General features: G+C 38.3%; 1 protein-coding gene across 1 annotated transcript in view; it reads right to left on the reverse strand.

The window, feature by feature from the left end:
- Nucleotides 1-2,383: 2,383 nt before the first annotated feature.
- ITPR1 (inositol 1,4,5-trisphosphate receptor type 1) overlaps nt 2,384-14,183 on the reverse strand; it is a 354,161-nt gene continuing 342,361 nt past the window's right edge. Inside the window, exons 60-61 of the mRNA XM_025375486.1 lie at nt 13,094-13,255; nt 2,384-3,733 (exon numbers count right to left, since the gene is read on the reverse strand). Of these exons, the coding sequence (XP_025231271.1) occupies nt 3,647-3,733; nt 13,094-13,255 (249 nt within the window). The 3' untranslated portion in view covers nt 2,384-3,646. The remainder of the gene's footprint in view (nt 3,734-13,093; nt 13,256-14,183) is intronic.

The raw sequence follows: 14,183 nt of genomic DNA on the forward strand, positions 1-14,183 counted from the left end.
GATCTTTGTTTATTCTGGAGCTGAGTCCTTGGGCAAGTTACTTTACTTCTTTAGGGCTCAATTTCTTATCTTATTTAAAATAAGTTTCACTTCTGCTATATAGTGTCTCAAGAGCCTTCAATAAGGGTCCTTTGTTATATTCTGTCTTATGTAAAGGTGACTTTTACTGTCATATAATTTGTCTTCTAACAAACACGTATGTTACCAAAATCTGTTAAAAAAAAAAATTATTTTGGCAAAAACCCAACTCTACCTCTCTAAGTATGTAGTTATGCTCCTAATAGTTTTGAAGGAGCACATTTCCCTCCATGCTGCTCAAAAGTCAGTCTAAGGTTCTCATTGTCAGCCTTAAAATAACTTTCAGAAACATTCAGGCCGCTGCCCATTAACGCTTTATCCAAGCCGTCTATAGTAGAAGTATACAGAGATCTACAATTGAGTTTTTAACAGGTTATTTCCTTAATTTACTCTGGATATCTTAATAATTTCCCACTAGTACATGGCATGTCAGTGCAGAACTTTCCAGTGAGCTGGATGGGACTTGGGAGCCAAACAGCTTTGTGTAGTTTGCTGCTGCAAAGATTGAGTTGTTGATTAGCATCCATAGATGAAGTATGCTTGCTTTATAATTTATATTAGGAAGTACTCAGTGAAACACAGTGAAAGAGCACGTTTTACAGGAGCAAAGTCAAGCAATCCATTTCCAGAAAGTACAACCAAATAAAAAAAAAAATTGGCTGAATGAAGAACAATGAATTAGGAATATGAACTTGAAAGCAAACTAAGGGAATAGTATCAAATTTTTAAAGAATGAGATTAAAGTCATATTTTGTATGTTGGGGGCAGGGTAAATACAGATAAATACAGCTCTAGGAGAAAACTGAACAGGATGGAATATCATTTAGACTTTTAGGACGACAACAGAGTGGAAGCTTTATTTGTAGAGAGAAACAGGGTAATCACTACACAATTTTAGGGGCATGGAAAGGGTAAGATCCCATAAATGTTAGAAAAGTGGAATGGAATTTCCCAGACCTTTTAACAAATGGATTAGTTAGGGAAATTTGCAAATGCTTGAAACTTGAATTGGTGCTACAGCAAACTTTTAATATTAAATAAAATGGTTTAATTAAATAACATTGGCTTTCTCGCATATTAGCGTACTTTCACCCTGATAACACTAATTCTTCATCTGGGTAGGTAACTTTGAAGGTGACTTGGACCTTGATCTTAAAATAGAGGTGTCGGAAAGTCACAATGTGAAGGAAGCAGGCAGAATTACAATTACACATCAAAGGCCACCGGAGTTTTAACTTCAAATTGCATGTTTCAATTGTACTAGCTTTAGTGTTCACACCCAAACTGCAAGGGTAGGATCTACTACATGGAGGGTGGAGTGGCATTCCAATTTCATTTATTTTCTGCTGAAGCTGGCACACTGAATGAAGATTTATATCTTAAGTGACAGGATTCAAACGGAACATGACAAACCTGTAAAAGCTGCAACTTGGCATGTCAATGCAGAACTTTCCAATGAACTGGATGGGACTTGGGAGACAAACCACACACACTGCCACATTGCGCTGGGCAGTGTGAGAGATCAAAGAGAAAGCCCAGGGGAAAAGCAAGTCCTTGCTAGCTAACGCTTGCGTTGTGGGGGTTAGCATAGATTGCCATTTTGCTTACAGATAAAAGTAGGTATCTCTCTTAGGCTTGCCTTACGATGGAAAATTTTTGTGGAGACAGGTTGCACTGACTGGAAAAAATTAATTTGTTTTTAAGTTATCAAATTTATAAAGTAGAAGCATTAATTACAAAACTAGCCATTTAACTGGAATTTAATCCTGACCCAGTTCCCAACATTGGGTGGTATTATTTACCAAAGCAGAGAGAAAATGAGTGTCAAAAAAAGCAGCCAGAGCAAGCACTGATTTGAGGAGGGAACAGGTTTTACTACGTTTGGACAGGCGAGGTGGCTCTGTAAAAGCATTTTACACACTGCTGAAGGACCCTGACCACTGGGCATGAACTAAAACAAATTTCAGCTGTTCCCGATACTTCCACATTGCATACAGCAAATAAAAGATCCCCCAGTGAAAGCAGAAGAGACAAAAGATTTAGTAGGATGCTCCCAACAGCCTGGCTGGCAGTCACTGATCCCGAAGAATGAATGAATGTTGTACTAAATACTCCCCAATGTTTGTTCTAATAATTCTCCTCAGAGTTGTCATAACAACAAGTTTGTTTTTTAATAATCAGGTAAACATTTTCTGAATTAACCTGGTAATCAAACCGATTGTACTTCAAACTGATCCTAAAGAAAGTATATAATTGGAATAGCAGTTAAGTCACAAATGCCAAATGAAAGCCACCAGCCAGTCACTGTATATTCTGCATCATTTATTAAATATTTTTATATATGCATTTACAAACTTTACTCATTTCAGAACTCTGCTTTCAATGCATTTTTAAACTTTTTTTTTGCAGAGAGATTCTCTTGTAAAATGAGATCCATGTACAAAACTAGGCAACAGATATAAAAGTTTCCTTTCATACTTTTCATCCATCAAGAAAAGAAATCATGTGACAAATAAAATGTGGCTCTTTCAGAAGAATAATATGTCTGTGTTCAACTATGACTTCTAATGAGATAGTTCGTATTTCATCTTTATACGGCTGTATATAGTTTTAATACTTCTTAGCTACTGTAGCATGTTGGTTCAAATGAAGAAAAAAATAAACTATTGTTTGGACTAGATAATCTAGAAACCATCAATTATGCATATCTTTATAACGTGACATCAAAATTTACCCAGGAGATGACACTGATTGGCCAGCAGTATGCATTTATCCTGAACATTGCATAAAAAGTTCCCTTTAAAAAATTCATTATCTTCTTCACAAGCTAAAGTATGAGCCTCTAATTTGGCTCTCTTATTTAAAGAAATAGTTTAAATGATCAATTTAGAAGCTTAAAAGTATCTTTGAAACTAAAGTTGCTTTTCTTAAAATGAATGCTGATTTAACAGTTCATAGACTTGGAGCATTATCACTAGGAGACGGAGGCACTACTGCCACTAACAACGAGAAACAGCATCACCATAGGATAATTACATGGTACAAAATGCCCAGGGGCCTGAAACTCACTATTAATATAATTTTGGCAGCAGCATCATTTGATAATTAACCATTTATTACATAGTATTAACACACCAGCTTCAAAGATGTGCACTCCCTTTAGGACACTCGGGAGCTACAAATTTATTGTGATTGCATAATTCGTATTGCACAGTTTTATAAAAAACATAAATACTGGCTATTCTAGTTTTAAATACAAAATACATGTCATATACTTTTAAATCTATAATCTGGTTCAAGTGCAAATCAGGTGCTTTCTATTAGTCCTTCCAAAAAAGGCATTTTTAATATTTTTGGCACAAATGAAATGTCATCATGCCAACAATTCTAATTACAATACATATATCCAAACCTTTAGAGTAGCAATCATATACATACGGTATAAAACTGAGTATTTACAAATGTATTCAGCATAAATGTAACCTTCGTGGGTGAATCAGAACTCATTAGCCATACCCACACTAATAATAATTATAAAAGGTAAATACAATTCCTTTTTTTCATTTGCTTAGGCTGGTTGTTGTGGGTTGACATTCATGTGAGGAGGATGTCCTAGAAGACCAATTCTTTGTTTCTGCTTCCTTTGTTCTGTCATCTGGAAAGTTAAAAAGTTTCATCATTAGACCCAGATACTTCCTGTACGTCAAATCGCATACTGAACCATAGATTTACCTCTGTGGTTATGGTTTATACTGAAACCCACTTTCTACAAATAGTGTACCATCGCTATATCAAACACACAGCACTTCAAAAAGAGCATCTTCTTAGGCAGAATGGGAAATTCTGTGACCTAGTCATGCAGTGTGTAACGTTCAGAAGTATTGCTTGCTACTTGTTTCATAAAGAAACAAAAAACAATAAAAGCACAGGATTCTTTCTTGTTTCCCAAATCCATTTCCAAATGATTTGAAGACTCATCGGAAAATGGTGGCTTTGTACGACAGTAACAACACGCCATACTATCAAGAAAAGCAGTGTTTACAATCCTAGGTTTGAGAGGGAGGGCTTATGTCCACACTCTTTCAGTGGGTCCTGATTTTTCTCTTCAATGATTCTTGAGTAGTTGGTTAGAGAAAAAAAAAATTACCTACCACAACTAGGAAAATGAGAAATGTTCTCAAATCTCTTTGAGGTCCAGAATGATTAAATGCTGTAAATAATGCTGTGGCCATTCATGTTATCTATTTCCTGCCACCCAGTAGACACTGAGGCTTGCTTAAGGTCAGGTGAGATCATTGCCTAAGACTAGTTCAAATGAAAAAGTGCTTTCAAAACCCCAAACAAGAAGCTGATTCTGTTCATTTGGTTGCTGAACTAAATATATTCTCATGTTGATGGGTCTCTAGACCTGTTTTAGGTATTTGATGGCATACATACTTCTGCCTCTGTATTAAGATTTTCCTTAACCCAGTAGTTAGTCTTAGTTTTGGATTTAAGGCTGAGCATTCAAGTCAACCGAGATAAAAAGGCTGTACGAAATATATATTAGAAAAAATTGTTGTCTACAAGTGGGTTAAGGTCCTACTCCTATGTTTTCAGCTTCCTAAAATTGTAGAAGAATTAGGGTAAAAAGAATAAAGACTATGGAATCAGACCTACTTTCTTATGGTTTTGTCATTTAACTTATCAAAGTCTGTTTTTTCATCCATACAATCAGGATGATAATTCCTAGCTCATTGGTGGAGAATTGCGAGGTTATATGTAAATTTCTCAGCACAGCATCTGTCACATAGTAGATGCCTTAATCTCACTTTTCACTTGAACTAATTTTTGGTACAAAATATCTGGAGAGAACATAAAATAAGACTAATTTACCTAGGTTCAGTTTTAATATGGTTATTTTTTCTTCTTCAAAACTAGCATTATCCTCTCAAATCAAAATACTGTTTTTAGGCTCCTGTGGAAATGCTTTCTCTGTTATAATTTAGATGGGAAGATTTACAAGGACTTAGTATTTCCAAAAGGTAGCTTTCAATAAAGCTTTTAATGAAGAAATGGATTAGGAAATTCCAGCTAGCCCCTGAAGTTTCCTTAGGTGAGTGACATCTTTAAAGCAAGTGTTACACACTACACTGTATCCACAGATTCAGCTCAGGAAGGAGAACCTAATATGACACATGAAATAAATTCACAATTAGGTTAAAATGCCAGTAATTCATTCATCTTACTGCCTGATAGTTCAGATGTTTAGCTCAGATTTTTCTCCCACAACCCTTCCCTTGGCAGGTAACCTTGAGAGGGAATCCAATACAACTTAGCTAAATTTGGATAATCTCAAGTGTTCAAAGTCATTTAGAAATGTTGGTGTGCTCAGCCGGGTGCAGTGGGCTCACGCCTGTAATGCCACCACTTGAGGAGGCTGAGATGGGCAGACTGCTTGAGCCCAGGAGTTCGAGACCAGCCTGGGCAACATAGCAAAACCCTGTCTCTATCAAAGGAAAAAAAAAATTAGCTAGGCATGGTGGCATGTGCCTGTAGTCCCAGCTACTTGGGAAGCTAAGTGGGAGGATTGCTTGATCCTGGGAGGCAGAGGTTGCAGTGAGCAGCGATGATGCCACTGCACTCCAGCCTGGGCAACTGAGATCTTGTCTTGGGGAAAGAAAAAAAAAAAAAAAAAGAAATCTTGGTGTGCTCAACCCTTATTGAAGGATACTTTACTCAAAGCTTATATTTAAAGCTGCTGAGATCTTTCAACTCAAAGTTGAATGTCAAAGTTGGCCATTAAGACTCTTTCCCCCTGTAATTTTGCTTTAAATAACTACTTGTATTTGAGATGACCTTTTAGTATGCATATTTTCATCCCTGTTTGTTAAATCAGCTCTCCTTGACTTTTCAATTTGTCGGTTAGTCTTTCTCTTAAACTTTAAAGCAAAGGAGTCTTTATTTGGTGGCCTGGCTTCCTTTTCACTTCCACAGCCGCGGCCTGATATCTCAGGTAGCAGCCCTATTCATTTGTCTTTTTAAGTGATCCCATCACCCACCCTCCCTCCCTAACCTTAAGGCTCCAGGCTCCCCACTGACGTGGGTTAGCAGCCAATTCTTTGCTCAGGTAGTCATATTCCTGATAATTTTAAGTACCAACTATACATCTAATGTTCTTTTCTGTTTCCCTAGAAGAATGGTTCTCAAACTTCAGCATGCACCAGAATCACCGAGAAGGTTTGTTAAAACACAGATCAGAAACAGAGTTTCTGACTCAGTAGGTCTGGGGTAGGTCCCATGAATCTGCATTTCTAACGATTTCCCAGATGATGTAGATGTTGCCGGTCTGGGGACTACACTTTGAGAACCACTGCTCTAGAAGAAGTTTTTCACTGATAATCTCCAAAACTGGATAAAATTGGACAAGATAACTTTGAGTATATACTTGAACACTTTTTTTTTTTTTAAAACAGTAATTTGTGTACATATATTATTTTTCTCAAATGAGGGAAGCTCTTGGAGAAGATTCTCTGCAACTGAGCATATAGTAGGCACACACATTTGACTGATCCTGTTTTGATTAACCATGGCCTTTTAGACAGAATGGCTGTCATTTAAGTCAACATCACTGCCATTTAAATGACTGCTAAATGAGAAGGAACTGGGCAACTGCTAAGGTGTTTGGTCTTTTAGTAGCAGTCACCATCCAATTACAATTATAAGGGAACCAAAACAGAAAAAAAAAAAAATCCCTCAAAACCCCGAAGGACTAAATCTGTAAGAAACTGAGGCCAACAATTCTGGCCGCTTAGGTTTCCCTAGCCTCTTAGTGCATATTCTCACATAATTTCTGGTTTTATTAGTTCAATTCTACCTACTTACCTACCCCACCTACACACATTCACACGTACTATCTATATGTCTTGTTATAAGGCATCATTATTGTCTGTTACTGTTACCTATATCAAAACAAATATCATGACCAAACTCTATCCTTAGCATTTTTGTCAGATAATAGTCTCTCTGGACATCTGAAACAAAATTGACTCTTTGATTAAAAAAATCTATGGTAACTATATTCAAAATTCTAATATTGGAACATCTATTTTGAGTAGTGTGAGATGTCTCATTTATAGTACATTTAAAAATCCTCAAAATGGCTGGGCACGGTGGCTCACTCCTGTAATCCCAGCACTTTGGGAGGCAGATCACTTGAGGCCAGGAGTTCGAGACTGGACTGGCCAACATGGCGAAACCCCGTCTCTACTAAAAATACAAAAATTAGCCAGGCATGGTGGTACATGCCTGTAATCCTAGCTACTCGGTGTTCTTTTCTTAAGCAGGAGAATCACTTAAACCTGGGAGGTGGAGGCTGCAGTGAGCCGAGATCGTGCCACTGCACTCCAGCCTGGGCAACACAAGGAGACTCTGTCTCAAAAAAAAAAAAAAAACCCCAAACCAAACCTCAAAATTCCCATGTAGCTGAGGATAAACAGTTACAGTAATGCTGTTCTTCACATCTATACAAATGTAGAAACTAGCTTGAATTTCAGCATTCCTCCTTTTGACTCATCTAAATAAGAAGCAAAGAATAATGTACCTTTACAAGTCAGATACAGCCAAACATCTGAAAGATTGTTCATGAAAACATGAGGCATACAGTAGAAATGGGCAAATTTTAATCTACCAGTATGGCCTCTAAATGATTACAGGCTGGCACAGGAAGGAAAGTTCATTGACAGCACACAAATGCCACATTTCTGGTTTATAACATATTAATAGTCTTTGAAAAGCTGCTTTCATGTTACAGTAAGGTCTTGGTTACTCAGATTCTAAACAGCTAGCAAACTCTAGTAATCACAATTACTTTCTACAGCCCTATAAAATCAGTCATGTTCAGAATGTTGAGCCTCAAATACTAAGAAATGAAACCCAAGCATCCCTTGAATACAACTATGTTGATTTAATATCAATGTATAGATATCATTCAGATTCTTAGAGTTGATCCCTAATGCTCTGTTCCTCTCTATTTCACCGGGCCTCTTACTCAAGCTTTGAAACCAAGCTCCTGCATCACCACCTCTGAGAGGACTTCTGTGGTAATTAATCTTCTCCCAAAAATCAGATTGAACAAATCGCTCCCTTTTCTTCATTCCCAGAGCAATGTGTTCATAGCTCGGTTACATACTCACCATGTTTAATTATAATTTATCTGTTTACTTGTTTCCCACTCTAGACTTTTAGTTCTTGAAGGCAGAGAATGGGATCTATTCATCTTTGTAGCCCCAGTACCTAATGCTGCACCTGGCAAACAGGTGTTTCATACGTGTTGGCTGAAAGAAGGAACGGAATTAACCAGAACATACTGCCATTCCTTGAGCATGCCATGCATTTTCATGCCGTTGCTCATGCTGATTCCTTTCCTGGGAAGCCCCCTACTGCATTTCTCTGCCAGCTCAGAAGTCACCTGCTTGTAAGATTATAGAAGCTAAACTCCTTCCTCACTGCAAACCTCACACAGGACCACTACCTACCTACTTCTTTGTGCTCCATGAAACTATTCATGCCTCAAGTCATTCATACTGTATCAGATTGCTAGAGGTCTACTTCATTGTCTTTCTTGCTAGATCCTGGATCTAGAGGGCAGATGTTGACTTAGTCTTCTTTTGTGGTCCCAGCACAGTATAAGGAACACAGATGCAGTACGGGTCATTTAATATTCCATTTTCCAACTTTGGGCAGTTATTCTAATATTGTGTTACACCTTCTGTCCTTAAGCAGTAAATTTCAGCAAGGTAACCCTCTTGCATGAAAAATGCCAAATGCTGTAACATGCTAATGTGATCTGAATTTTCAAGCACTTCTTGTATTCCTAGCAACAACAAATGGTCGCTGTCCTATAGGAAGCCAGTCACATTTTCAAGAAAGTTAGCCCTTCTCAGTATTTGCTCTTTTGCATTATGAAGCAAAAATTTGTTTAAGTTCTTACATTAGTTCTCCTTGGAATAAGAATGTAAGAGAATCACATTTAGTATTCAGAATCTCTCGGGAGGGGAAACTTCAAGATGAGAGGCATCGTTAAATAATACTTAGAATAGCAATGCTAACCGACCATTCTTGGCAATAATAGAAAAAGTGACACCACTAACCGTAATTTTACTAAAAACCTAACAAGAACTTTTTTCCCTCAGATTGAACTCACTCCTTTGACGAGGCTCACTGGTTTGTAAAGTGCGCACTGAAGCAGATTCAGAGTCACTCTTTGTGAACAATTCAAAATAACACATTCTTAGCTCTGAAAGGACAGGTAGTGTAGGGAGGCGCTGCCTGGCTTACCACCACAGGATGCCCATTAATAGTTTGTTTCAGATACATTTTAAGAAACTCTCTCGTAAATTGGTAACACCCAGTTTCTCAGATCAACTCATAACAAACAACCAAAGAGGTAAATAACAGTAAAGATGAAGACCAAAGTCATCCTCATTTAAGCTATCATTGCTCGATTCTGCTGGTTTGAATCAGAAAATCTAAAACAAACAACAACAACAACAATGAAAAACGCTCTAAGTAATGGAGCGGTTTTTGTGTTTTCTAGCACTTGGACTCTGAGTGGCATTCTTTCATAGCTGTTTTAAACAATATCACCAGGTTTCTTGTCCATTAATCATTCATGCAGCTTTTATTTTTTAATTCAAACATTTTTTCCACAGAGAGCAAGAATTCTCACAATTACCATTTAAGAAAGAGAAGCTCTCTAACGTATCTGCATTTTTTGATACGTTTTGCACATAAAGGGTTTTTAAACCTTTATGATTGCTATAACCAAACTTAATAAAATTCAAATCTATTCAACAAGTTGATTCTCGAATGCATTTAAGGTTTGTAGGAAGTTACGTAATCAAAAGAAAACACTGACTAGTTTAAAAGATGCAAATCCCCCTGCCCCCTCAAAAAAAAAAAAAAAAAAGCAGCTATGCTGAATTTTTCCTGTAATTCTGAGTACATTAAAACTTAAGTAGATCCATCCTGGTTAAAGCACTTGAGAATGTACTACTGGCTTCTCATGCTTCTTTTTAACTTATAATATCTTCCAAGAAAAAAAAAAAAACAGTTCAATTTCAAATTCATTCACAGGGGAAGGGCTTTCTGAAGAGTGGTTCCAACTGCCAACTTCAAAATAAAAAATGCATAAAAGGCTGGAATCAAGCAGTTTAAACCATACTGGTTTTGATGTCACTTAATGAACCTTAGTCCATATGTAATCAAATTTTACATACTTTGTTTAAACTAAAACTTTGGCTTAACCAAAATAATCTTATCTTGGATTTTAGAAATGCCAAGTCTCTACTATGCTCAGTTGTATAAAATGACAATGAATGTATCCTCCATACCATTTAAGTATATGATGTGACTTGACTTCTGAAACTTTAAGCTTTTTTTTAAAAAAGAGCAAGAATGTAAACAGTCAATCAACCATGAAAGGCAAACAGTACAGAGGCATAACAAAGCAAATGAACACGAACACACACACACACACATCCCCCTCTGGATGATCAGGAGCTCCCGCCCTGGCAATGCCTAAGAACCTTCTGGGCTCCTTTGGTATCCTCATCAAGAAAATAAGGGAATGAGGTGAGATGACATCTGAAGTCTTGGGTACTCTCTTATACCTGTATTCTTTATTTTTATTATTATTTTTTTTGAGATGGAATTTCACTCGTTGCCCAGGCTGGAGTGCAATGGCGTGATTTCGGCTCACCGCAACGTCCGCCTCCTGGGTTCAAGCGATTCTCCTGCCTCAGCCTCCCGAGTAGCTGTGATCACAGGCATAGGCCACCACGTCCAGCTAATTTTGTATTTTTAGTAAAGACAGGGTTTCTCCATGTTGGTCAGGCTGGTCTCAAACTCCTGACCTCAGGTGGTCCGCCCTCCTTGTCCTCCCAAAATGTTGGGATTACAGGCGTGAGCCACTATGCCCGGCACCGTACCTGTATTCTTTAATTCCTCAGCTCAACTCACTCCTTTGACGAGGCTCACTGGTTTGTAAAGTGTGCACTGAAGCAGATTCAGAGTCACTCTTTGTGAACAATTCAAAATAACACATTCTTAGCTCTGAAAGGACAGGTAATGTAGGGAGGCGGTGCCTGGTTTACCACCACAGAATGCCCATTAATAGTTTGTTTCAGATACATTTTAAGAAACTCTCTAGTAAATTGGTAACACCTAGTTTCTCAGATCAACTGAAACATACCCCCAGAGAGCCTCCAAGTGTGACAATGAGAAGCAGAAATGAGTGAGCAAGAATGAACGCCACTTGCATTGGCACGTGAGAGCTAGAATGCCTCACTGTTGCAATTCCAGTACCACGGGTGTGAAACAAAGATCCTCTGTTTCTTTGGAAAATGGCACCAGATTTTATGGAGAAATGAAGTGTTCCTTTATTTAAATATTAGCTCAGTGTCTGTAAGATTTTTTGGCACCTAATTTAAACATCTGATTTAACTGAGATTCTGGTAGCCACAGTTATCTCAAATGGGAGAAGAAGATAACTAAAGCTTGCTGGATGGGGGGTTGGGGGGTGCCAGAAGCAGCTGTAGCCACCAATGTCCTCAAGAGTCAGTTTAGTCCTGCAGAACATTTGCCAAATGTTTCATAGAGGGGTTAAAACGCTAATATTAAGCGAAGTAATCTAGTTAGATCTTCATTAGTTTTACTTATTTAGGTTATTATTCATTTTATGTTGCTACCAAGCTCAGAGCTATAGACAACCTTCATAAATAAGGCCTTCTTTTCCTACTAGTCTTTTTTATTTGCATATTAATACAGACAAAAGAAAAGAACTTGAGGCCAATGGCATCTCAGGGTACAGTTTGGAAAAATGCTCTGTAAACTGTCTCCAGTAAGAGCATTCTAGATGCGGTCTTCATTAGTTATGATATTTGTAAGAGTGATAAATCACCCATGGGTGTACCTTGCAACTTACCTCCAGTGCAGACATGGCCCATGCCTATTGCTGTGCAACACTATAATCTTGTCTATGGAGTTGATTAAAGAGCTTTCAGAAACTCACATAAAATGCTGACCTGGACATGATTATCCCAGTCACTTACAGAAAAGCACTAATAAAACAAATCAGGGTCTGCTTACCACCCAGGGTACAAGTCCTTAACACACAGCTGCATCCTATCACTAGATAACCACCTGGTGACTGTGGCAGGTTCATTTCAATGGAGTCAAAAGGGTGGAAGAAGAGTACGCAGGGTTTGGTATAAACATGTCTCCTACAACTTACTTTAAATTGGAAACACCATGTTTCCAATTTAAATTCTGCCCGCAGTACTGCCCGCGTCCTGCTTCCTATCCGTAGGATAAGAGCAAAGCACTTATCTTATGGATAGGAAGCAGGGTGTGGGCAGTATTTCTGTAGATGGTTAAGCCCTGTGAGATCAGGGAGTATGTCTATATTATTCACTGTTTTATCCCCAGCACCTGGCACAATTCCTGTACTATGATAGCCACTCAGTAAGCTGCTGAGAAAGGAATGAAACCAAAAGGGCTTTTCCATGACTATGGTTTAGCCTAGGATGCTGAATTTAAATATCTGGGGGTGAGGATTTGACAAGTCTGAGGGCTAGGAAGCAAAACAAGAAACAGCTTTTAATCTTCCATCAGTACATAAAGTAAAAAGGGTATAGCTTTATGCATAGTGGTTTTTGGACAGTACTTCACTGAAGTAGTCTGCATTTCCCCCCTTTTTTTTTTGGTTTTATTTTTCATATTAAAACCATGTCCTGAGCAGCACTGAAAGTAGCACCATGGCTTTATCCTGGAAAAGGGGAGTGAAGGGGGTTAGGGTGAGGAGACTGGAGGAGTGAGTGGGTTTGTCCTCTTGCCCGGCTCCCTTTTCCATCTAGGTGAAGCGCCTCAACATTGTAACATAAGCACTACTGATTTTTCCTCATCAGATTTGGTGTGGTGATAGTGGGGGTGAGGATGGCGATAGGGGGTAGGCACTGGGATTTTCTTTCTTTACCTGATCCTTTAATTCTGACAGCTGGCCAGAAAGGTTCGTGACAAGTTTCATGGTGGACTCCAGCTTCTCCTGCAGGTTCCTCAGCTCATTCTGTTCTCCTTCAGAATCACTGCTGACCAATGACATGGCTCTCATCCTGGGGAACCAGTCAAGGTTTCTTTCCTAAAATCCACATAAAAAAAAAAAAAAAAAAAAAAAAGACTGAGTCACTTCTAGAGGTAAAAACAAGAAGGGCCAGCTTACCATGCCATGTTTCCTAGCTCTCATTAGGTTATCTCCTTCTACTGCAGAACTAATGTGCTGTGTATTTTTTTAATTGCTCAGTAGCTATCTTTTTAATTGCATACAATGGAACTCTTAATTCTTAGAGGAAGTCACTTTAAATTTAAATTTAGAGGAAATGTAGGTTCCAAACAAGAGTCCTAATCTCCAAATCTGAATACTGCCACTGCAGCTCTGATCTTTGCAAATTACATGGCTGATGAGTTTGTTTTTTTAAAAAATTGTGGTAAAATATGCATAACATAAAATTTACCATTGTAACCATTTTAAGCATACAGTTTAGTGGCATTAAGTACATTCACACTGCTGGGCAACCATCCCCATCATCTGTTTCCAGAACTATTTTTTTATCTTCCCCAACTGAAATTCCATCCCCATTAAACATTAACCCCATTCCCCCCAGCCCCTGGCAACCACCATTCTATTTTCTGTCTCCTTGAATTTGACGGCTCGAGGGGCCTCATATTATGCTGTGTATTTTAAAATGCATTATACTGGGAAAACCTTTTGCAAACACTCGAAGTGAAGTGAATTTTAAGGTCCCAAGTGTTCTGTCACTTCACAGATACATGTGCATGTATGTGTTTGCGTGGGTGAGGAGATTATTAAGAGGCTGAAAATGGGGAATAGGCTCCTCCGTCAATGTCCCCGTTTGTGAGCTTATAAAAACCACTCCCCGTGTTTCCTTTTCCTTCCAGCCTGAAATGGTTGATGGGTGCTGGCAACTAGCCTAAGACAGGCCCATTCAGTTTCCTCCCCCGTCCATCTCCATCCTTTTGATGTCTATAGCTTATGCCTGTAAACAGTA

The sequence above is a fragment of the Theropithecus gelada genome, chromosome 2 (assembly GCF_003255815.1).
Source record: "Theropithecus gelada isolate Dixy chromosome 2, Tgel_1.0, whole genome shotgun sequence".
In the NCBI taxonomy this organism is placed as follows: Eukaryota; Metazoa; Chordata; class Mammalia; order Primates; family Cercopithecidae; genus Theropithecus; species Theropithecus gelada.